This window comes from Cottoperca gobio, unplaced genomic scaffold (genome assembly GCF_900634415.1).
Source record: "Cottoperca gobio unplaced genomic scaffold, fCotGob3.1 fCotGob3_175arrow_ctg1, whole genome shotgun sequence".
In the NCBI taxonomy this organism is placed as follows: domain Eukaryota; kingdom Metazoa; phylum Chordata; class Actinopteri; order Perciformes; family Bovichtidae; genus Cottoperca; species Cottoperca gobio.
The window spans coordinates 1-26,615 of record NW_021166823.1 but is presented as its reverse complement, the minus strand read 5'-3'; the positions used below and the strand labels follow the sequence as shown (position 1 = coordinate 26,615).

At 38.9% G+C, this 26,615-nt stretch overlaps 2 protein-coding genes across 3 annotated transcripts; both read right to left on the bottom strand.

Annotated features, from left to right (window-relative positions):
• Positions 1–4,845: 4,845 nt before the first annotated feature.
• Positions 4,846–17,316, bottom strand: lin7b (lin-7 homolog B (C. elegans)). 2 transcript variants are annotated; one of them, XM_029426417.1, is made up of 6 exons: positions 17,009–17,316; positions 11,924–12,042; positions 11,054–11,125; positions 9,954–10,163; positions 6,641–6,854; positions 4,846–5,473 (listed from the first exon to the last, which is right to left on the bottom strand). In XM_029426417.1, the coding sequence occupies exons 1-5, from the start codon at positions 17,082–17,084 to the stop codon at positions 6,687–6,689; spliced, it is 645 nt and encodes a 214-aa protein (XP_029282277.1). In that variant the 5' UTR covers positions 17,085–17,316; the 3' UTR covers positions 4,846–5,473; positions 6,641–6,686. The 2 variants fall into 2 exon arrangements, with proteins under 2 accessions (XP_029282277.1, XP_029282276.1); XM_029426416.1 differs by having other exon boundaries at positions 6,691–6,854; positions 17,009–17,313.
• A 487-nt stretch (positions 17,317–17,803) lies between these two features.
• Positions 17,804–24,412, bottom strand: snrnp70 (small nuclear ribonucleoprotein 70 (U1)). Its single transcript, XM_029426415.1, has 4 exons — positions 24,286–24,412; positions 20,229–20,330; positions 19,200–19,299; positions 17,804–19,110 (listed from the first exon to the last, which is right to left on the bottom strand). Exons 1-4 carry the CDS (start codon positions 24,410–24,412, stop codon positions 18,393–18,395), a joined length of 1,047 nt encoding a protein of 348 aa, XP_029282275.1. The 3' UTR covers positions 17,804–18,392.
• Between the last annotated feature and the right edge of the window lie 2,203 nt (positions 24,413–26,615).

Below are 26,615 nucleotides of genomic sequence, written 5' to 3'. Positions count from 1 at the left end.
GTATTACACATTTATATGCGCACCTGTATTACACATTTATATGCGCACCTGTATTACACATTTATAAGCACATGTATTACACATTTCTAAGCGCACTTGTATTACACATTTATATGCGCAGGTGTATAATACATTTATAAGCATGTGTATTACACATCTATAAGCGCACTTGTATTACACATTTATATGCGCAGGTGTATAATACATTTATAAGCATGTGTATTACACATCTATAAGCACACGTGTATTAAATATTTATAAGCGCATGTGTATTACGCATTTATAAGCACATGTATTACACATCTTAAGAATGTGTATTACACATTTATATGCGCACCTGTATTACACATTTATAAGCACATGTATTACACATTTATAAGCACACATGTATTACAAATCTATAAGCACGTGTATTACACATTTATAAGCGCACTTGTATTACACATTTATATGCGCAGGTGTATAATACATTTATAAGCATGTGTATTACACATCTATAAGCGCACTTGTATTAAACATTTATATGCGCAGGTGTATAATACATTTATAAGCATGTGTATTACACATCTATAAGCACACGTGTATTACATATTTATAAGCGCACGTGTATTACGCATTTATAAGCACATGTATTACACATCTTTAAGAATGTGTATTACACATTTATAAGCGAACGTGTTTTACACATTTATAAGCGCATTTGTATTACACATTTATATGCACGTGTATTACACATTTATATGCACGTGTATTACGTATTTATAAGAACGTGTATTACACATCTATAATAGCGTGTATCACACATTTATAAGCGCACGTGTATTACACATTTATAAGCGCACGTGTATTACACATCTATAAGCGCACGTGTATTACACATCTATAAGCGTACGTGTATTACACATTTATAAGCGCACGTGTATTACGCATTTATAAGCGCACGTGTATTACACATTTATAAGCCCAAGTGTATTCCACATTTATAAGCGCACATGTATTACACATTTATAAGCCCAAGTGTATTCCACATTTATAAGCGCACAGGTATTACACATTTATAAGCGCAAGTGTATTACACATTTATATGCGCATGTGTATTACCCATTTATAAGCGCATGTGTATTACACATATATAAGCACGTGTATTACACAATTATAAGCGCACGTGTATTACACATTTATAAGCATGTGTATTACACATTTATATGCGCATGTGTATTACACATTTATAAGCACGTGTATTACACAATTATAAGCGCACGTGTATTACACATTTATAAGCACATTACACATTTATAAGCGCACGTGTATTACGCATTTATAAGCACATGTATTACACATTTATATGCGCACCTGTATTACACATTTATATGCGCAGGTGTATAATACATTTATAAGCATGTGTATTACACATCTATAAGCGCACTTGTATTATACATTTATATGCGCAGGTGTATAATACATTTATAAGCATGTGTATTACACATCTATAAGCACACGTGTATTACATATTTATAAGCGCACGTGTATTACGCATTTATAAGCACATGTATTACACATCTTTAAGAATGTGTATTACACATTTATAAGCGCACGTGTTTTACACATTTATAAGCGCATGTGTATTACACATTTATATGCACGTGTATTACGCATTTATAAGAACGTGTATTACACATCTATAATAGCGTGTATCACACATTTATAAGCGCACGTGTATTACACATTTATATGCGCATTTTTATTACAAATGTATAAGCACGTGTATTACACATTTATGTGCGCACATGTATTACACATTTATAAGCGCACATGTATTACGCATTTATAAGCACATGTATTACATATTTTTAAGAATGTGTATTACACATTTATAAGCCCACGCTTACACATTTATATGCGCACGTGTATTACACATTTATATGCACACGTGTATTACACATTTATATGCGCACATGTATTACACATATATAAGCGCACGTATATTACGCATTTATAAGCACATGTATTACACATTTATATGAGCATGTGTATTACGCATTTATAAGAATGTGTATTACACATCTATAAGAACGTGTATCACACATTTATAAGCGCAAGTGTATTACACATTTATAAGCCCACTTATATTACACATTTATAAGCACATGTATTACACATTTATAAGCGCATGTGAATTACACATTTATAAGCGCACGTGTATTACACATTTATAAGCACATTTATAAGCACGTGTTTTACACATTTATAAGCCCACGTGTATTACACATTTATAAGCGCACGTGTATTACACATTTATAAGCACGTGTATTACAAATTTATAAGCTCACATGTATTACACATTCATATGCGCACGTGTATTCTACATTTATAAGCGTACGTGTATTACAAATTTATAAGCTCACATGTATTACACATTCATATGCGCACGTTTATTCTACATTTATAAGCGTACGTGTATTACACATTCACAAGCGCACCTGTATTACACATTTCTAAGCGCACGTTTATTAAAAATGTATAAGCACGTGTATTACACATTTATAAGCACATTACACATTTATAAGCGCACGTGTATTACGCATTTATAAGCACATGTATTACACATTTATATGCGCACCTGTATTACACATTTATAAGCACATGTATTACACATTTCTAAGCGCACTTGTATTACACATTTATATGCGCAGGTGTATAATACATTTATAAGCATGTGTATTACACATCTATAAGCGCACTTGTATTACACATTTATATGCGCAGGTGTATAATACATTTATAAGCATGTGTATTACACATCTATAAGCACACGTGTATTAAATATTTATAAGCGCATGTGTATTACGCATTTATAAGCACATGTATTACACATTTATATGCGCACCTGTATTACACATTTATAAGCACATGTATTACACATTTATAAGCACACATGTATTACAAATCTATAAGCACGTGTATTACACATTTATAAGCGCACTTGTATTACACATTTATATGCGCAGGTGTATAATACATTTATAAGCATGTGTATTACACATCTATAAGCGCACTTGTATTAAACATTTATATGCGCAGGTGTATAATACATTTATAAGCATGTGTATTACACATCTATAAGCACACGTGTATTACATATTTATAAGCGCACGTGTATTACGCATTTATAAGCACATGTATTACACATCTTTAAGAATGTGTATTACACATTTATAAGCGAACGTGTTTTACACATTTATAAGCGCATTTGTATTACACATTTATATGCACGTGTATTACACATTTATATGCACGTGTATTACGTATTTATAAGAACGTGTATTACACATCTATAATAGCGTGTATCACACATTTATAAGCGCACGTGTATTACACATTTATAAGCGCACGTGTATTACACATCTATAAGCGCACGTGTATTACACATCTATAAGCGTACGTGTATTACACATTTATAAGCGCACGTGTATTACGCATTTATAAGCGCACGTGTATTACACATTTATAAGCCCAAGTGTATTCCACATTTATAAGCGCACATGTATTACACATTTATAAGCCCAAGTGTATTCCACATTTATAAGCGCACAGGTATTACACATTTATAAGCGCAAGTGTATTACACATTTATATGCGCATGTGTATTACCCATTTATAAGCGCATGTGTATTACACATATATAAGCACGTGTATTACACAATTATAAGCGCACGTGTATTACACATTTATAAGCATGTGTATTACACATTTATATGCGCATGTGTATTACACATTTATAAGCACGTGTATTACACAATTATAAGCGCACGTGTATTACACATTTATAAGCGCACCCGTATTACACATTTATAAGCGCACGTTTATTACAAATTTATAAGCACATGTATTCACAGGGACTGGGGACTCGAGAGTCGAGGGGAGCACAGGGGCTGGGGTCTCAAAAGTCGAGGGGATCACAGGAGCTGGGGTCTCGAAAGTCGAGGGGAGCACAGGGATGGGGTCTCGAGAGTCGATGGGGAACAGCTGAGGTCTCGAGCGGCAGCTGGAGAACAGCTGGGGTCTGCAGCGGTCCGGCAGCAGCTGGTGCAGATATCTGCGGAGGTCCGGAGGTGCGGAGACCTTTTCTCAAGTCTCAAGAATTAATGTTCAAAAGAAACTTCATCTCCATGGAAAAAACTCAACTCTGAAAGAAACCTCCAATTTGTCAAAATGAGCTCAATATTCAGTAAAACCTTAAATTTCATGAAATAAGCTCCAAATCTCAGAAATCTTCCATAGGCTTTTGATTTGGAATCTGAAACGTACGTTTCCTTTGGAGCCTACGACCACACCAAAGCCTTTGTGGAGATATGACCATTTGTACATTTGTGTGGGTGTATCCGTGTTTCTTTCAGTTCTCTGGTGCACCCTTTTCCTTTTGTGGATGCTGACCTAACCAGTTGAAACCGTTAATTATTCAGCCAAAAGTATGCACTTGTGGTGTTTATTGATGTGCCATATCTTCAATTTACATTATGTTCAGGTCTCAAGACTACATTTTGTCAAAATGATCTCAATTTTCAGAAAAACATTTATTCTTCAAGGAAAAAGCTTTGATTTCATAAATGAACTTGATTGTGAGAAACTTTGATTTTGAAAAATGTTCTCGATTTTCAAAAAAGCCTTTAATTTCAAGGAATTAACTTGTTTGTTAAAAAAAACTTTTATTTTGAAAAATATTAACTGAAATGTAAAAAAAAGCATTGATTATTATTTTGTCCCCTTATTCTGAGAAAGACAACTTTGTGTACTTAACGAGGATTTTAGAACATATGCACATATGCAGCAGGAAAGATGACAGCATTCAATTTACACACTTTATTACTTTACTTCATGAATAATTTATGCAAATCAATGAAGATGCAAACAAATACATTTCTAAATTTCTCAAAACTTTGACCAAATGACACTCGCCAGTGATTCCAGTGTAGTTCTTCATAATGCTAATGCCACTTCTGATAGAGAAATGGTGGTGAACGCTGTAGGTGTCATCTTCCACATGTTTCCTATGCTACTGAGTTCTAACTGCAGATAGTGGATACCGCTGAGGAGTGCAGTGCACTCACATGAGAATACAAAAGTAAAACGACAAGAGAAAATCAAAACTAGGTTCTAGTTAAGCCACACACACACTAAAGAGAATGTATAGCATGCTGAGGAGGATTTCACACTGGAAAGGGGAAATTATAGGCATGGTGTGACAACAAGCTTACTCAGCATTTCTCAAAAGAAAAAGCAAAGAGAGACAGCAGAAAATGCTAAACTGCAGCAATGGCTTCATGAAGAAGTTCAGGTAACAGCTGTTGGTAGGCTACTTTGGTTTTTGCTTCTCATCTACAGTCTTGCCTCCCACTAGAACAGAAGAGTCAGGAGGGTTGGGCAATGAGGTTGATGGAGGCATTGAATTAGCTAGCCCCTGGACTCCAGGGATCTGCAGGAAGAGAGACAGAGAATTATAATCCATGCCTGTGAACTAAACTGCAAAAAAAGCCAGACTTATGGCCACAACATATTTTTGTGAATTAAAAATGTAAACGTTTTAAAATGTGTTTTATAGGGACTCTTTAAGTCTTTAAGACCGTTTCCACAGATGCCATGGGAAGAATATCCATCCATCCATCCATTCAGTAAACTGCTATCCTACTCAAGATCACAGGGGACTGGGGGATATCCCAGAGGGCTCTTATAGGGTTAACACACATTTCTAGCAACTGTTAATTTAGGCCCTCTTTCAACATGATATTAACATACAATCTGTATCTTGATATCTTCTCTGAATCAGTCAGACCATTGTGATCAGATCTCAGGCAGCTTTTAACTGACATCCTCTCAGATCCATATGTCTTTAAAATCTATCTATCATTTTGTCATCCTGATTGTCTATAATTTCATTTCATGATGTTGGTCTATTTTATTACATCTATTACATGTCTGTCTGTCCTGAGAGAGGTATCCCTCCTCAATAGTTCTTCTAGAGGTTTCTTCCATTTTTTACCAATTAAAATGTTTTTTTGAGGCGAGTTTTTCCATATCCGAAGCGAGGGTGTTTTAAACGACAGATGGGGTTTTATGCTGTACAGATTTAAAACCCCTTGAGATCATTTGTGACATGATACTGTGCCATATGAATTGAAATTGACTAAGGTTTAGCCACATTCTTCAGAAGAGAAGGTCGCCTAACTCCCCATCCTCCATCTGCCACGTGACCCTCACCTTGCAAGTTTACTACCTAGCTTTTCTTGACCTGAGACAAGTCTGCCAGCTCCACCCACCTTATTTGCATATTGAGATCTGAACGTAAACATGATCAGCAATGAAAACGCTCTGCGCTGGCTGAAGCATTGTTTTATGGGGAGAGTGGTGGCACCCAACTTGGCGGAAGCGCTATCCATGGTGTGGCACACTGCTAAAAATTGTCACCTAGTGCTGTGCTACTACACTTTGTCTCTACAAGTGTCTGAACTATGCTCTGTGCCCTGTAAGTGAAGAGCACATTTATTATTATCTGAAGGCAGCTTAATACAGGCAGAATAGGGAGAACGCTGAATATGAGCAGGTGTAATTTAATTTGAGACACGCTGACAGTGTGTACCCGTACATATATTAATAGCGGTAACCGGGTGCAGTGCAGACTAACAAAAGCCTCACGAGTAGCTTGTGTGCTGCTGTCGTCTTCGGGCACTCCTCATCTTCTCAAAGCGAGCCTCCATTTCCTCCAGAACCTTTGGGGTATAGCGGACAACCAGCTTGACTGAACCCTGGGCGGCCTTCAGCAGCTCCACAGCCTTCTCATGATGCTCCCCTTCAACGCTCTGCATGGACATCATAACACAAGAGTGCTGAAACTGAGGATCTGGACTCTCTTTAGATAATGGTAACAACCGCTTTTACAGTCACAGCTCTAGACATTTTTGTTAAAAGCCTTGTAAACTAAACTTTGGTGTTTCTTTTCAGTATTCAAAGAGGTTCATTTGATGGAAAAACATTTTTTGATGAACATTAAAAATGGCCAATCTTTACGTTGGTTTGACACCAGAAACACAGACCTATATAAATCTAGTCTTGGCCCAATTTACACTTACAAATTCAAGTGTCTTCAGAATCAGGAATCCTTTAATTGTCCCACGACGGGGAAATTTACGTTGTTACAGCAAAGAGCAAGAGAGTAAAGTTGCTTGTATCTGCTTTTTCTTGTCGCTTTATTAAGAGGAAGAGTGATGAAAAATCTCAAAGAAACTTTAGCCCTTATTTGTCTGCATTATAAGACAAAAAGGCAAAAGTGCCATTAACCAAAAATGCTTTATAATTATGAAGCCTCTTGCAAGTTGCAAAGTGCTGGCCTGTTCATCAAGAGCAATTTTGGGTTCAGTGTGACAACAGACATTTTGAATGTGGAAAGGTGGAGAACAAACCACCAGCCCTGTGATTTGTGGATAACTCCCTCTGAGGATAAACCCACGTAAACTTTGATGCACTTTTGGCATGGTGGTGTGTAAAATATTTCAAACTCCGCTTTTACGATCAGCAGAAAATATTGCAGAAATATCTACAATTGTAATGCCAAAAGACAATATTAATGAATATTACATGTCATTTAGCAGACGCTCTTATCCAGAGCAACTTACAGGACCAGACAATGGTAGGGGAAACACTGATAGCGCTTTTAGTACTCAGAGACGTGATATAATTAAAACTCAATTTTATTAAATATATGGCTCTCAAGGAAATACATTTAAAAATATTTGGCTTTTATGGCTTTCCCAGCCAAAAAGGTTCCCGAACCCTGTACTACAGGGACAGTCTCCCTGGAGCAACTCAGGGTTAAGGACCTTGCTCAGGGTCACAATGGTGGCAGCCCTGGTATAGAACTCACAACCTTCCAGTGTTCTATTTGAAAACCTGACCACGAGACCACCACCACCAGCATATATTAACAGTTGTGTGCCGAAATAAAATAACACCAAAATACTCTGCAGAAAACCACAAGAAGGAAGTGAAATAGTCTCTGAGAAAAGTTAAGTGAGTTAAGTTTTTTTGTAATTTGTGTGAACTGACCCTTAGATGCCATCTTTTCATTTTTAGGAATCATTAGTACATGTTTTGATATCTTTACTACAAGGCACATTACATTTTTATAGGTTATATCTCTCATGTCCAATATCATATCCATCCAGGGATGATTAATGTTAATTGTTTCATGTGCAGATGCTGATGACACAGAATGATAATTAAAAGAGTAAAGCTAATTTTATAGTTTTCCTCTCCGCTCTGCAGTTGTTAGCTGCCAATTTACATGGTTAATTTATTTTGTCATTTTAAAAAATGGTTACACAATTAAACGAAAGTTACGGATGTAACTACGGTTCTATGAATCCTGGATGACCGCCAGAGGCAGTGCTTAACACTGAATATCTTCCTTCTCGTGCATGCGCAGGTCGAATATTTATATCAACAAAGTCACGTGTGATCTCAGATGACCCCGGTCATGTATAAGATCCGGTGTCATTTACAAGATCAGTCCTACAGAATCTTCTTGCAAGATCACGAGATTCCGAGCATGAATGCATCCGTACATTACAGTTAAAAGCCTTGTAAACAGTTACATCCGTAACTTTCATTCTATTACATCCTTACTTGCCAGAGGCAGTGCTTAATACTTCATGACTTATAACAATAGAGTCACAAGGAATCCTGAGTACCTACCTCATAAAGGTCCACCTTTATGAGATAGGTACTCTACAGAAGAACCACGCCTAATGGATGAGGGGTGGGAAAACAAAGAAACTGCTTATGAGGCACAATAGGGACATGAAAGTAAGCATCAGTGTTTCCCCTACCATTATCTTGGGGGAGTGCTACGCTGGAGTCAACGATCTAATCCACCCATCTGCTCCACCACAGCCAGCCTAGCAGCGAGCTTCTTTTTAGCACTACGCTAACTTGTAGCCCACAGTTTAAATAACGGCTAGCTGTCCACCAGTTAGCTCCACTAACTGAAATAAGAAAACAGCGGCAACAGTAATGTACACCATATAATTTTAACAGCTAGATCTACTAGCGTCAGCCAACACCGAGCGACACGCTCCAGTTGGCAAACATACATTTTAGCTTGGCAAAGCTTAACGATCTCACCGCCAAGGAACTTGACCGGAGTCCAACCGTCAGAAGGTCCAAAACAGTGACACACAGTTCTCGTCGCAGCCTCTGGAGGGAGAGTAAACCGCGAGGCTACAAGCGACGAACTTTGAGTAATAGTATATATATTTCCTTATTTAGCTCAAGCTAATGCTGAGTGAGTACTAGCCTGCGTTTTAGCGAGAAGAAATTAAGAACTGATCTCGTCGATGGCCACTGGGGTCATCCGAGGTGACACGTGACTTTGTTGATATAAATACTCGACCTGCGCATGTGCGAGACGGAAGATATTCAGTGTTAAGCACTAACCTCTGGCGGTCAGTAAGGATGAAATAGAATGTAAGTTGTAGCCCCTTCACGCTATACACACTGTATGTAAAAGTAACATCTCAGTGAGGCTTTTCACAGACTGGACTGTGCATGTGGACCGTCCACAGCGACAAACATGCGTGATCACGTGTATGCAGTCACAAGTATAAACCACTTTTTGGCCTGTATTTGGCGACCTCTTGTTATCTAGCCTGCCTTCTGCAGTGAAACATAAGTGTAGATGGCAGGTCCAACATACTTAAAATTTCAATGGAGGAGAGGTTGGTGTAGCTGTATATTTTCACTAATTATTAACGTCAATCATCTACAACCTAAAGCATCTGGTTGACCGAGTGCAATATTCATCTACATGAATTTTCATTTTGGTTTATAAAAACTAGGATTAAAATAAACGTGTCTGAATGTGTGTAGCTCATCTCAGTGGATCTCTAGTAGTGGCTTCTTACCACTCCGTTGACAGACAGTAGCTGGTCTCCTCTCTTCAGCCCTCCTTGGCGGTCGGCCACGCCCCCAGGGATCACTCTAGAGATGTAGATGGGGGAATTCTGCTCTTTGCCTCCCATGATGTTAAAGCCCAGACCCTCTTCTGTCTTGGGCAGCTCCACCACCCTTGGGTGGGCGTGGCCCTCGCTGGCTGCAAAGGCTGCCACTGTGGCCTGGTCAGAAAGGCAACCAGCATAAAAAAATAATGGAATTGTGTTTTTGGGATAGGTTCAAGTCTTTAGGATAGGTTGACTTTTTCACATGCCCATATATACATTGAAACAGGTTTATACAGGCTATTAACAGATCCCTTCATAACATGCATCCAATGGAAGAGATAAACTTGATATGAGGCTTAAGAAGTCTGAGTTATGCAAATCAATTGCAGATCTCACAAAGCTACAATTTGTTTAGTTCAGAATTCCCTTGTATAAACAAGAGGAATGATAAAAGCAAGCATAAGGTGTTTCAATGTTCATATGGGCATGTGAAAAAGTGAACCTATCATTTCAAATGTAAATAAACTCTAACAATTAAAATACTCTCCAGCCAAAAGATGATGCTTTTAAATAAAAGTAACAATGAATGTGTTTGAAGCAGGGACTATGGCAAAGCAGTATGAATTTAACTATGAATGAATGGGAGAGATTCTTACAGTATCTCTTATCCACGGCTGCTTTATACTGTATGAAAAGTGTCTCCTTCAGTTCATTAAATCCCTGAAGCCATCTGAAGACAGCCTCCAATTTAAGAAGTGCAGCACTATTACGCACAGCCATCCATTCAGCGTGTTTACATTGATTAAATCACATGCACATGACAACAGAATAACACCTCTGCAAGAGTATATTTATTAATCACTACCTTCTCCAATTTATATTCCACTGCACCTAGTACTCTTGCACTTTGTGCTGCTCAACAAAAATAGCAGGTCAGCTTGTAGACTCACGCAGTCTAACACTTTGTGCTGGTTGCTGTGCTTGTGCAATTAAAATAGGGCCCAATGTTTTACAACAATTCATTTTGTGCAATAGTGAAGTACTTTTTAGTTTGCATGTAATACCTTGGCAGTTGCCTGTGCTCGCACCTCTGGTCCTCCAACAATGTCTAGAGTGTCATATAGCTGCTCATATACCTGAGGGGCAACAGGGCAGATCACAGAGGAGTCAAATCAAAATGTGTAGTGTAAAGGGAAATACACTGGATAAACAGGTGACAAACATCCACAAAAGTTTAACCTTTTAGTAACTAAGCCATATATTTGTGCCCAAGAGGTCTCACAATCACTACTTTGATATATGAGTTTTCAAGACAAACATGATGCGATGTTTCTTTCTGAGAGTGAGATGAGAAGATCTGTCAGTGTGTTACAGAGCTGGAGTCAGGATGTGGTTAGCCTAAGCTTAAGCTGGGGAAAACATCTATTCTGGATCTGTCCTCAGTGAAAAAGTACATCTCCCAACTTGCTCAAAGCTCACTAATTAACATGCTAGTTTGTTTATTATTTAGTTTAATTAATTAACAATGAATAAATGTTTATTTGAATAAATGAAATACTGAAATGAATGCGAAAATCCTCTTTTTAAGTCTAAATCGGAATGTCTTCTTTTCATTTTGCATATTCCTTTTCTGCAGTTTCAGTTGAAAAAACTATCCTATACTTTGCAAGGTGGTTGGGAGCTGTTAAGGCAGGGGCCATACTGCCTACCTTTAACAGCTACAGGCTCATACATACTTTCCATGTTTGCACGGACATTTTAAACATTTTTATGTGCAAAGGTCAGATGCTGAGTGTGTGGGGGAGTTATTGTATTGTCTAAACGCATGTTGACACCATGTGCATATTCTCAATACATGAGGCAGGAAATACTATTAGGATGTGGAAACAAACGGGCTTGAGCATTTTCCCTAACACTCTGCTGTACATCCATACCTCTCTGATGGCAGCACAGAATTTGCTCTGTAGGACTCTCTGAAGGGCTTGCAGTTTGGGAGGAGGCAGCTCACCACTCCGCTGCAGTCGGTCCAGCAGCTCGATCACCCTGCACACATCTAACACACACAAAAGATACACAATGCTGTATTAACCACAGACTGGCCTTCAGGAACATCAGTGGGTGGGCCACTTTAGTAACCTGTTATACAAAACCAAGAGTGAGAGACATGCGGTGTCTGCCCACTTTGCCCAATGAGCCCAGCCATAACAGTTTAACTGTTAGTCAAGTGTTTGCAGTTGAAGTGGTAAGACAAGACAATAGGGATAAGATTCAAAAGGGTTTGGGTTTTGCAAGCATTTTTAATCAAGTCAATTTTTGAGTTGATAACATTTGTTACACATATTTGGTGCCCTATTTAACCTTTTTTGACAACTCAAGAATTGATAAAAATGTGATTATAATATTAGATTATAATAATAGCACATATTGAAACCTTACTAAAAAAACACTTCCAAATGTCTCAGTTGAAAGCAAATCCCGGTGAAATAAGATCTAAATGTGAGCGTTTTATCAACGTCTTTTTTAAACAGCTTTATCTGTTCACCATAACTATTTTTTAAACGTCTTTAAACCTGCCCACTGTAAAATCAAACTGTAAAAGTAGTTCCAGAATGACAACCTGCACATTACAAGTTACATACTGAGTGAAACTAACACATTAAGAGCTTCCACAGGCTAAAATAAATGTGTATTTACTAAGCAACAATTTAAATATAACATGAACAATGTTCTTTACATACATTAACAATGAATCAGAACATAAATACATGAGGGTTGCAAGTAAATTATATAACAAGTGAAATAAAACAGTGCAGACATTAACAAAATCTCTCTTCCCCTTCTATAAATGTTTTCATCAAAGCCACCCTCACTGGACCTCCCACAAACAGATGGTCTGCCAATTGTAAATAAAACAAGTATTAAAAATAAATATATCAACTTTGAGGAAAGGAGTCCATCAAGGGATTGATATACATCTTAGAGCAGGGGTCCCCAACCACTGGACCGCGACCATTTGGTACCGGGCCACATAGAAAGAATACAAAAAAATGTTTTGTGTTGGTAATATTTATTGTAAACATTTTATTTACAGTAGTCTGCAGGGTATTTTATTTTGAAAAATGACCACTTCCATCCGCACCTCTTTCAGGCAGTTTTTGTAATGCGCCTATAAGCCCATAAGCTAAATGAGTAAAAAACAAACGTCGCTGGAGAGCTTCTTTTAATCAAATCTAATCAAATTTATTTATGTAGCCAACCAGCCACATGAGAGACACAGAAACTCCGGGGATGAGGCCCCGGATGCTGAGTTAGTAACATACATTTACATAAATGCATACAGATAGAGAGGGAGAGGAGGCGAGAGGAAGAGAAGGAGGAGAGAGGTGTAAGTCCCCCGGCAGTCTAATCCTAGAGCAGCATAACTAGGGGCTGGTCCAAGACAAGCCTGAGCAAGCCCTAACTATAAGCTTTATCAAAAAGGAAAGTCTTTAGCCTACTCTTAAATGTGGAGAGGGTGTCCGGGGGAAAGACTCAATGATGAGACAGCAGAAGACTCCAACACTACAAACAAAAAGATTAAATAATTAGGGCCGTAAAATGAGTGCGTTCACAGAAAAAATAATTAAAATGTACGCAGATTATAATAATAATAATAATAATAATACATTAGACTTGTATAGCGCTTTTCTAGTAACTCAAAGATGCTTGACACAAAAATAAATATATAAACGAACAAACGAAAAAAAAATCCCCAGCCCCTGCAGTCAGCATGTCGAAGTGTCCTTGAGCAAGATACTGAACTCCAAATTGCTCCCGATGGCCAACAGTGTGTGAGTGTATGTGAATGTTATCCCTACTGACGAGCTGATGTGCACCTTGTATTGTAGCCTCTGACTCTGTATGAATGTGTGTGAATGGGTGAATGCGGACATGTTTATAAAGCCCTTTGAGTGATTGGAAAGATTGGAAAAAGCGCTAAATAAAAGCAGTCCATTTACCGTTCTGTGCAATTCCTGCAGCAAAGAATGTTCATACCATCAGAGTACTTCAAGCCTGAAACGCAAAGCACTTAGCAGCTAGCTCGGAACTAGCTAGCACCGTCGCTGATGCTAAAGTAAGCGGCCAGTCTCGTCAAGGCACTCAGAATGAATCAGTCTACCTGTGACAGATTAACCAGCTGAATCGCACAATGGACTGCAGGCCAATTGCGGTGGTAGAGGACAGGGGTTAGTGGAGGCTTTACAGATGGCGTCAAATGACACAACTTTTAAGCCGCCACAAGATATTGTTTATTGTGCAATGAAAGATGTTATGCTCTATTTGAAATTGCACGTTATGTCAAACTGATGGTCTGTGTTGTCTAAGATAATTGTGGCAAACAAGATATTGGATAAATAGTGTTGAAAAAAGACATGTTGGCCTTTAAGTTTATAATGCCTACTCATACACTCATCTTCCAAATCCATTTGAATATTTTGAAATACTTCTCACAGTAAATATTGATATATGCGATTAATTTAGATAAATTAATCACAAAGCATGTAAATAATTAGATTTTTTTTTTTTTTTCACTTGACAGCCCTAATAATAATAATTAAATTATATGTTTTGCACTTTGTGTGTTTTGTTGGCCTAAATATTTTATAGGCAACAGCGACAGCTCATAAATGTTTATGTTTAGCTAGCACGCTAACGTTACAAACTTGTATGTTTGTACTTGTACAAACCGACATGGTCGTAGCATAGAATTAAACTAATTGTGCTCATTTCTAGTTTGCTTTATCAAAATACAGAAGTACAAGTACTTACAAAGGTGGTTAGCGTGAAGCCTCGAGTCAGCTCTTTCACCTCGCTTCACATGTCACGATACGGAGCGTGTTTCTTGGCTGGTTCTACCTTCAGCCGAAGCTGTTCAGCATGCGTGTTCAGCAGTAAACGCAATTTCTTTTTTTACATAAATGTACAGAACTGCTCCCCATGTGATGTCCTGGAAGATTATTGTTGACAGCACAGTCTATATAAAACATTAAATACGTTGAAATCACATCTTCGTGGAGGCCCCATTTTGCCGATCAGTGCAACATGACTTTGGAGAAATACCTTCACACTAATCCATATTGTTCAGACCAAATATCATCCATTATTCAACTAGAAATCAACATTGAAATACCGGTTGGTGCTCACTGGGTTATAACAATTATAACTTGCATGCAAAACAAACAAAATACTCAGTAGTATGCTGAGTATTCCCCCAGTTATGTATTTTCTTTTTTGCCTCCCCCGTCATCATGAATAGTAAAAAAAAACTAATAAAATAAAATATAAATGCATATTTTTCCACTGGTCTGTGCTATGCATTTTCTGTATGATTCCAATAATTTTGATCAAAATCGCTGAATTTGCGTATTCTCTGTTAGATAGAGAGATACGAGCTGCGGTAGCGACGAGCTGAGCCTCAACTGAGATTGCGCAATCCCTCGCAAACTAGGTTGAGCATTTGCACGTGCCTGTTGCTATCTCTCTGTATGTCGCCAATATAATGTTTACATACACTTTTATTATGCGTCCTGACTTTCCATAGTCTAGTTAATGTATGTAATGTATGTGTATAAACATATTTAGTCTTGCTGATGTGACATAAAACCACAGTGAGAAGACACCAGGTGAGGCAGACAGCACTTTGCCGCACTGAAGAGGGCGCACGTGAGCCCACAGGTTAGTTGCTGCTGCTGTTCTTCTACGCAAAGACGTTAGCACCAAGAAGCTACTGCTAGCTAACATCAGAGTCAGGTGCACTGTAGCTCCGTTTAGTTTAGTTTTTTTTCTCCGACTGACTGCCAAAAATTGAAGATTTTACAAGTAAAGGTAAGACCACAATTTTATTGAAAATGGGATCTGACTAAGAGAAAACAATCCAATATTTAAATTAAAATCAAAATTTTAAAAATAATAAAATATTATTTTGTTAATAGTGCAGTCTGTATTAAAATTAATGAAAGCATCAGATTAAAAACGCTATGGAGGGTGCAGAACAAATACCTCTCTGAGCCGCTATAAACGTAACGTTCTTTTTTGGCCAAATATGTACCGCCTGTGTGTGTATAAAGAATGCTGATATGAGATATGAAAAATAACCAGTAGTCAATGTTCATGCTGCCAAGAAAATGGTGAATAAGCTACTCAGTTGGGTTCATATATTTGTACATTTGACTCTGAAAGAGTCAGTGCCTCCCCAGACATGAACATCACCAGACATGAACCTCACCGCACGTCACTGCAATAAACCCTTCATTTCTGAGGCAACTTCATGACACCCTCAGGTGTTAATGAAATGCGTGCCAGGTTATGCGCATGCGACCACACCTTTAACGACTGGGGTGCGTTGTAGGATTATATAGGCAAAACAGGAGTCAACAGTTCGATGCTTTACACCACAATGCGAATGCAGTTGGGTCCTCCATTCAAATGAAACGAGTAACAAGCCTTTTTGCCCAGGCTTGACTGCACCTTAATCGCACTCTTGCTGCGTTCGCGTCACGGACTCTTAACAAATATCCTGTCGCTGCACGGTATGGGAGGGATTTAAATTCGACATTTTTGCGTAATTTAAAACAGTTACATGAAGTAATTATCAGATGCACAGACGATAATACATTGTCCTTCATTCGATGTAGGGAAAGTAAACTGGACAATGCTAGTCATCAATTGACTGGATTTCAGATTTCAATTGACTGGACTTCAGACTATGCCAGCATGTAGCCGAAGCTACTACAATAAACGAGCTATTGCTATAGGGCGAGCCCTTTCAAACATTTGTACGACATTCACTACACTAATTTATAATGACAAACATTTACGGCATTTACATTTAAATATTCGCCAGTTGGGTCATTTAAGACAAATTAAAAACTGCATCATTGCCATTCTCCAAGTACGCTAATAAGTGTTAACTTAACAATAATACATCTAATTTGTATTAGCCAGTTGAATGCAGTCAAGCGGTCTGGCTTGTACGTTACCTCTTTCCAGGCAGAGCGGCTCTGTCATGGCCGCCATGTCTGCTTCCTTGGCAGAGTGGTAGTAAGAGGACATCATTCTGGGCTCCCCCGCTCCAGGCTGATGGTAGCCTATTTAACACTGCCTAGAGGAGCAGAAAATCTGGTTCACAGCGATGCCTGGTCCATCTTTGATGATGACATGTCAGCAGACTGTAGATTAGTGAGGGCCGGGTTGCTGGACTGAGGATCAGGCAGTACAACCCAAGCACAACCTGACGCAGCAGCTTCACCACAGCTCCGGCTTTAACGCGTGACTACATAATGAGCCGTTTCTGCATCTTCTACGTAGATTTAAAGTACTCCTACTGCCAGATTGAAAGCAGGGGTGCAAATAACTACAAATGCCATACTTCAGTGGAAATATGGCGAGTTTTTCAAATTGGAGAGATTAATTCTTTCTGCAACAATTAAGAGTAAGGAATCATTCTTCACACCATTTTTGCTACACTTGTGATATTGCATTTTTAAGTACCATACCATTTTTCATTATATAATGCTGTATATTAGATTGTGTATGTATAGTCCCCAGTTACTGGTTTCGATGTATGCACTTATGGGAACTTGATGTATATAAGTTCTTCACAAAAGCCAAAGCCACATTACTGATGCAGGGTAAACTCAATTATAAACATAATATAAACCTAATGAAGTACCTATGCCCAGCTGTCTTTTTATCTTGTATGGTGAAGAACGGAATGGAGACCATAAAAAGGTTAGAAAATAATCAGCAGTGAAGGGCATACAAATATAGAGGTCTGGCTTTTAAGTCACATCTTTATTAAAATTCCCTTGCAAATCTAACATACAAACAGCAGACATAATTTAAAAAAAACTTTATTCCAGAATGAATAAACAGAACAACCCTCAATTGTCATAGTACTACATTTCCTTCAATTTCACATACATTGAGGAGAAATTTGTCACTTGGTTCCAAATGAGCGTACAATCTAACTGCTTCATGAATCTGGAAAAGACAACACAATCCAATCTACCCATCTAAAAACGAATAGAGCTTGTGTTTTTACAGTTCATCCCAAGCCAAGTGAAAAAAAAAAGACATACCTTGCTTGAAGCCAAGGCAATCTGATAACATTTAAGTGGCACGGATTAGTTGGGCAATGCAGGAAAGCTGCAACTTTAGTGAGATCAATCAGTGATATGCTTCAACTGTGCGTGCAACAAGAGGAATATTTTTGACATATCAGGAAAGCTAGCTTGATGTCTGGTACTGAAGCAGCCCTGACATCATTTAGAGTTCCTGTGTCTTGTCAAAAAATGAAGGGCCAATTTAAAAGTATAGTATGAAACAACTTATGAGTGGGAGTCTGCTGGGAGAAGGGCCATCTCAGTACTCGTCTCCTGGTGCCTCCATCTTGTAGCCATTCTCACTAGAGCCATAGCCATCAGCTGATGGCACTGACTGCTGGTCAACCATCCCATCCTGACTGTACTCCTCCATGTGTGGCGGTGCTCCTCCCTCATCCTCATTGGCCATGTCATCTTGGGGGACCATGTCATCTCGTAGGGAGGCGTGGCGCTCCTCTCTGCGTTCCCCCCTGTCCCTCTCTCCCCGCTCCCTCTTGTGCTCCCTGTCCTTGTCTCGGTCTCCCCTGCGCCTGTCTCTGTCCCTGTGGCTGCGCCTGCGGTCCCTATCCCTTTCTCTACGCTCCTCAATACCCTCACCCACTTCTCCTTCATGTTCCTCCTGCATCCGCTCCCCACCTTCAGGAGCACCGTCTCCCTGGCTGGCCTCTTCCCCATCCAGCCCCTTGCCTCTCTCCCTGTCTCTCTTGCGATCTCGGCTTCTGCTCCTTCTCTTCTGTTCTCGACTCCTCTCCCTACTCCTGCTGTCTCCTCCCACTGCCCCCCCACGCTCCTTCTCTCGCTCTCGACGCCGGCTATTACCACTGCCCTCTTCAACTCCTCCAATCGGTCTGTCTCTCTCCCTCTCTCGGGAACGGGTACGTCGACGCCGTTCGCGGGATCGGGACCTTCGGCGTTCTCTGTCTTTGTCCCGGTCACGTTCCCGACTGCGCTCCCTCCGCTCTCCACGGTCCCGATCACTATGAGCATTCAGGACAAATTGAAGACTGTTAAACACAACATCACTCAATTTTATAACAAAGAACAGATCTTCTCTGAAAGTACTCACCTGCCCAGGGGGCGATCATCATAACGTGACGCATCATCTCGGCCAGAGTGCTTGATGTTGACATCAGCGCCACCTCTCCTAGTGCCACCTAATCCACCACCTAGTTAAGAAAAATAAGCAAATCATAAGATCAAGTCAAATATGTAAGTATGGACCCTCACAGCCAAAATACATGGGGCATGAACAAGATGCTTCACGGGGGTGGTTTTACTACCAGACTCAGTCTTTGTAGCACGGAGTTCCCTGCCAGCTTCACTGCGTGCATATTGAGTTTTACCAAGTGATGGTTATGCAGAGTTTGCTACATCTACTATAACTGAATTAGTTAACTGGATCATGGATACACAAGGTTGCTCTGATGCGTTGCCTCTGGTACAATTCATATTTAGTTTTATCGTTTTTTTACGAGTCGGTAGGCTAAAAATAAAAAAACACCAGCCGCGTAAAAATAGTATTGAGCACTGCGACACTTTCATGGTTAGTGTAGCAGCTTCACATGTGTCGAGCTGTGACTGTGCCCCATTGTGTTTCGGTTCTAAGACTTAAGAGTAAACACTGGTTACTGAAGTAATATAACCCATGCACCCTTCTCGACTACTACTCAATGAGCTAATCACATTTATTCAATGACTGCAGCGAGTTCAACAGTTGATCAGTCTTGCCTGCTCACTGTTGTATTAAACCAGTTTCAACACATAAACCCCCCCCCCCCCCGTCGCAAAAAACCTCCGACAGCACCCCCCTTCAAAAGTAGCTCATAAGCCCAAAAGGTGTGGGCACCCCTGGTGTAGAGTATAAAATATAAACAAAAAAATATCAACACATAAGACAAAGAACAAAGCAGCACTAACTTCTAATGTTAGCACACAAGAGTTATTCCCTAAATAAGTTCATAATTTGTATAAACAACTTTTAATAATAATTCTTTGATTGAGTTCAGTTTATTATTTTGGTTAGTCTTTGGAGCAAATTAAAACTTGCTTAGGAACCGAGCTTCGAAGCTAAAAAATAAATAAAATGGCAGCTGACCTAGCCTGCGAGGATGCCATCCTTTTACAGTGCGCCCTCGTTCCACATCCACCAACACCCTTCTACCGTCGATCTTCTTCCCATCAGCATGCTTGTAGGCGGCTGGAGAAGAGGAATGGGGAGAGGGAAGACAGAGAGGTCAGATAGTAATACGACTCCATCAATGTGGCCAAGGAAACAAACAGTGCATTATTATACTGACCAGGCCGAGATGGCTGCTCTCTGGGTAAAAGCCGAAGGAAAATGGGAGCAGACTTCCTTCCACCCGATGAGTGATTGATACGTTACACTTTTAACTGCATCATTTAAATATCCAGCTCTCAGTTTTTGTCTCTTTAAATAACAATAGCCATTGTAAGTCGTCCTAAGGATAGTCATGTGGATTTAATGGCAGCCTATATATAAAAACTACTGAAGCAGCAAGTTACTCCTAATATTTTTGATAAATGCTCAAACAGGTTTGACTAACAAACTAGAACACTAAAACTAGATAGTGCGTTATACCCTCCTAAAATCAGCTCTTTAATATACATTTGCTGTATTTAACCCAACCTGCTGGGAAAGTTGACATTGCAGTTATCTTATCTAAGTGAGTACTGCTAATGCCATAACTGTATGTACCTGAGACCAGTATCAGATTTTTCTTACATATGGAATGCCATTTCTTTGAAAATCACAAATTTCTACCAAAAGCACACAAGTAATATTAAATATATACATTTATATTAAAATGTTAAAAAAAATCTATCATTTGTACTAAGACCAGGTTGGGTCCGGTAATAAGACATATGTCAACCTGTAGAGATTCCACCGTGTTAGCTATTCTCGCGAGATCTTGCAATGTCGCAAATCCAGCTGCCTTGCAAGGAAACGTGATTTGTACAGACATGGAGTGAAGTTTAGTCTTACGAGGCAAATAAAAGAAAATATTTAAATGTGATTAAATTATGGTATGGTTATTTCAAAGTATTTAATTTAGTTTACAGAACAATTACTGTATTGTGATATATAGAGAGATCTAAAATGAGATGCCGTGATAGAAGGTTTTGGCCATATCGCCAAACCCTAAATCCAGGCATTCAACCTTTAATATTTTACAAATGCTTGAGAACAAATTACTTATTGTTGTGCACATAACATAATTTCACTGATCAGGCAAATCAAATGTATCTTTCACGTTTTAACAGCATAGGATTTTCAATCCAATATAGTATTGCAGTAGAATGTTCTGTTATAGCAGCTTTAATCTATTTTACAAGCTTCCTTGGGAGATCAACATTAATCAACAAGTGGACCACTTGTATAGCATAGTTCCAACCTTGTGTACATTAAGACTTTGTCCCACACCTCATCCCATTATACCACACAATAGTCTTTTGATCCATCTTGTATAATGGAAGTTGACATGGCGAGATCCAGGTGGCTCATCCTGGCTGCTACACTGGTCTGAAGTAGTGATGATCCCTGAGGATAAAACTTTTACTTCCAAGAATAGGGCCTTACCAAAACCCATCAGTTATAGTACAGAGTCCGAGGGACTTACCAAATCCTCACATATGCATTCTGAGGGCCTTACCAAACTCCCTCACACTATACATGTGATGGTCTTACCATGATCCCTCACTCATGGGCCTTATGAAAGTATCTGCCCAGTCTTAGGCCTTACCAAAATCCTCCAGCACCAGAATACACATACCATCACAACACCTCTATCAGGGGCCTTACCAGAACCCCCCCCCCCCCCCCCCCCCCCCAAGTTCACTTAGGACATCATCCCAGCCAATGATAGGGCCTTACCAAACCCCCACCAGTCCTACCAAAACTGACCAACTGAAAAAAACAAAGACAAAAACAAAAAAACATGGCTACCTTCCTTACAGGAGTTGCCTAAATCACAACCCTAATCAACTAATGAGAATTATTATTATTATTATTTTAAACTATAAATTCAATGAAGTCATATTCACTGACATGTCTTGGATCTAAAGTGGCCTGTAATATCAATAGTCCAGTATCTAAACTTATATACAGACTTGTCATAAACTGAAAGTGTAGGAACTATTTATTTAAAAATGTTGACCACACTATTGTTATGAATTAATCTGTAAGGCTACATTGACTAGCATCTACCTTTATGTAGTGAATAAATGTATGGATTGCCCATTTAGCAGAATTACCAAGAACACTCCCCTCATCTACCATTTCTATTAAAGCCAGCTCAGTCCTTTAAATTTGGACAGTACTTTGCATCAACCCCTCAGTGAGATTTGAACATTTTAAAGATGAAATAGGGTTGTGAAATAGGGTTTATGAAGCTAATTAGCATCTACAACCTGCCGTTCTCATGACGTTTTGCTTCAAAATTGGAGCAATGGAGTCACAGAAAAATATGTATTAAATTATATCAGTGTGCATTGACATACACAGTTGAGGTAATGCCATTCCATTCTTTACATCAGCCTCACTGACATGATTAGGTGATATCATTTTACAACGTTACAAGTCGACAGCGTATGCATGTTACGCATCTATAGACTAGAGGCTATATACAGTTACAGAACACTAATGAACCTACCTCATTTGCTTCTGTATTTAAAAACAAATTGAACTAATGAGAATCATTTGACTCATGTTGCAATGCATTATAATTGTTGTTTTCTTTAGACGCTCCTGAAATGTATTGCTACATGTACAAAAGTTGCATCACAAATTCTGAAAAGCTGCTACAAAGTCAGTCAATCTGCAAGCATTAATCACAACTAACTCCACAAAAATGTGGTGGGACTGACAGCTGTGTAACAACGCATTTAGATTTCTCTTTCACGGACCTTTTGCCTCTCCATACAGTTAACGTATTGCTATTGAGAAATATAGGCCCCAAGTAACCCGAGGTGGCTTTGACATAAAAGGCAGAATCATTGGGCAACATTTAATACACTAGTGGTCAGGGGTGCGTTCAATGGTCAAAGCCTAAGATCCAAGTAATAGTAATGGCACAGAAAGCTCTTTAGGGCTTGCAAATAAAGACGCTTTACCCATTGAACGTAGCTCCTCTTCCCTATGTAGGAGATGGAGGGTGGAAAGAAATCTTACCCATCATACAAACCCATTATACCAACCATATACTGAGCTGTGGTAGTAGGGTGTAGATGTATCATAACCATCATCATCTGCCAGCCAGCTCTGGCCAATAGCCATCACAGATTGGCGGCTGCAGTGGCAATGAGAACAACACACAGTTAATATACTGTTTAGCCCCACATCTCCCCTCAGTTCACCCCCTGCTGTGACTACATGTTTGCTGTGAACTCTGGTCTTGAAAGAGCCAATCACACCAATATCCCAGAATGGTGTCAGTGTGTTAGATGGCACAATTCACCTGTCTAATGGACAGTACTGCATATTCAATGTGGCATTACCACCAGTTTAAAATCTCTCAGTTGTGTGGTGAATTGAACTAATCTCACCATGACCAGGGTTGAAGAATACCAATAAAAACTTGACAAACAAGCGCAATACCCAAGTCCTACAAAAGTTTCCATACAGTCCATGACACATTTCTGGCAAAGAAAAACCCATTCAATGCTTGGTGACCCGTCTGACCTTGTGCTTACCATCACAGTCCAACCAGCAAAGCTGTTTTTCCACAGAGCTACAACGCCCAACAGTTAAAAGACAATGTGCCCTTTGACAGGCGAAGATGTTCAGGTTATCAGATGAAAGACAAAGTTCTACCTCTTGGTCCTCCCACTTTTCCCAGGATGCCCCACTGAATGAAGTGGTTCCCATCCTCAACCAGACTTTTAAGTCAACTGATGTCACGCATCAAACACAGACACACACATCACACAACAACCAGACTCTGATTTCAACATGCAAATTGTAAAATATACATCTGTTAAAAGTAATCAGACTCTTGATTCAATAAACATTGTTCAAAAACTATATAGAGTAAAGGACAGGGGGTTCAACTGAAGAGCCAGCCAGTATGTCAGATATCAGTCTTCATGAACATATATAGATATTTTAGCTCAGTGCTTTACACATTGGTACTCACAGTGCATGTCTCGTTCATGCTCATACTCAATGAATGCATAGCCCCGAGGCTTCCCCGTCCTCTTGTTGTAGACTATGTAAATCTGGAACAAAAGAGAATGGAGACATTGGTTAGTTGTGGAATTCATCATTACACAAACAGACATGCCATTATTGGTTGTGCGACACGGTAGAAGTTACATTTTTCAAATTACTAAACATATTTCTGTCATTATTTTTGGGACCTGACCTTTTGCACCTTTTCTTGGGCTACAATTTGCTGAGTTTTGTGTACGACATATAAATTACATACAAGTAATATCAATCTGAGGTTGCGTTAACTGAATATTCTCCGTTATTGACCAATTTCTTTAAACAATTACGAAAAACTCTGAAGGCCATCCATCATTTTGACAGATTAGAAAACTGGCAACCATAACTTTAATTCACAGCGTGTCTCCTCTCCTTCTCTCTTCTGTGAGAAACAGCAGCGCTGCTGGTGCAGAAGGAGCGCATGCTGCAGGAAGCGTGTTTTTCAGAGTTTTGCAGACTAGTGATAACTCTCCTTGAAGAAATATTTCCCCAATTTAACCTCTTACGGTGTGGGGGAATTTACCTGAAAATACCTAAAAATGACATACCCAAAGTAAATGAAAAGCTGCTCTTCAACTATTTGCACCATATGCATGGTTTTGGTCTCGAAAGATAACTCTTATTGTTCTTGCAAAACAGTCAGAATTACTCCAAGTGCTTCTGGCACTGAGTAATAGTGGTCTGAATATACTGAATTTGAAGAAAATAAACTCTGTGAATTTTATTTTATTTTTTAAGATGCCTGAAGATGACTATAGATGGTAGGTAAGCGCTAGAAAACACAATATGAACATAGCATCAAGTAATACCAAGTTCGGGTTCAAATATCAGAACAAAAACACAACATATTAGTTTTTCTAAGAGTAACACTGTGCAATTTGGAGATATATTTATTGATAAAATTGTATTTGTATTGCTCATAAATAACCATTATATACCCATATTCCCAGTCAGTAGTAATGACAGAGTAAGTGAAGTATAAACAAAAATAATGTCATTTTTTTTGTTTTTTTTTATGAACTTGAATATAATAAATACAATTTAAAAAAAACAAAAAACATTGAAGTAGCATATCTAAATTCTCAGAAATTCATTGGCTTAACGATATGCCAGTCATCGGGAGACTCGGTTGCTATTGGCTTGGTCTGTAAACAAAAGAAGAGGGGCTGGCACTTCCTTACCAAGTTGACACTCATTGGCTATTGAAGGCTGTAGATAAGGCATGGAAGCTCCTATTGGCTCAAATGAGGTGTCAATCGAACGCCTAGAGTCTGCTCTACATTTTGGAATTATAGTATCAGCGCTGCATGCAAGGGAAATAACGTTTTTATCAAGTATAAACGGGAAATCACACACCGATCAGCTGATTTCAAAGATCGCAACAGCCGTTTATGGGCTTTTATCAATGTGACGATCAATATATTTTTACTGGAATCGATCTACTGGACCTTTGGCCATGACACACAAGTGTTTTTGTTGGATTATCACCGATTACAGAATTATGATGCGGCTTCATAGGTGAGTTGGTTCAAAGTTATGATTTTGATTGCTAGTTTGAGGAGCCGATTGTACCTGCTGTTGTGATTGTGATCTCAAAATCTAAATAAACGAGGTACCACATCCAGCATGGTGGACTGTAAACAACTCAGGGAAAAATAAAACTCCTGGTGGGCCCGCGGACGGTCCACACGGTAAGAGGTTTAAAACTTTGGCTGAAGTGGCGCTGCTGATTCAGTATCCAGCGTGGCAGCAGAGCTCCACGGGTTCAGTAGTTAGAACAAAATTAAAAACGGCCATGAGAAGCTGTCTGTCCAAAGCAAGGATAAAATAACTATTTTTTGTATTAAAAAAATGGCCTCCACTGCAGAAAATAAATCTTTCAAATACATTGCATGCACTGTCAACTTGATAAGGAAGTGCCCGCCCCTCTTTTGTTTACAGACGGAGCCAGCAGCAGCCCAGTCTCCCGTTGAATCACTTATCGTGTAGCCAATGAACTGATGAAGCTTTAGACATGTTACAACCATGGTTATATTTTTACAAAGGCTGTACATTTTTCATAATTGTATTTATTAATTAGAAAATACAAAGTAAACACAAAAATATTACAAAATTTTTTGTTTATACTTCACTTACTTTGTGTAATTATTACTGAAAGGGAATATTGGGTATATACACTAGTTATTTATAGTAAAGGCCAATAGTTATTTATGGCCTTTTTATCAATAAATATGATAATATCTCCAAATGCACAGCTGT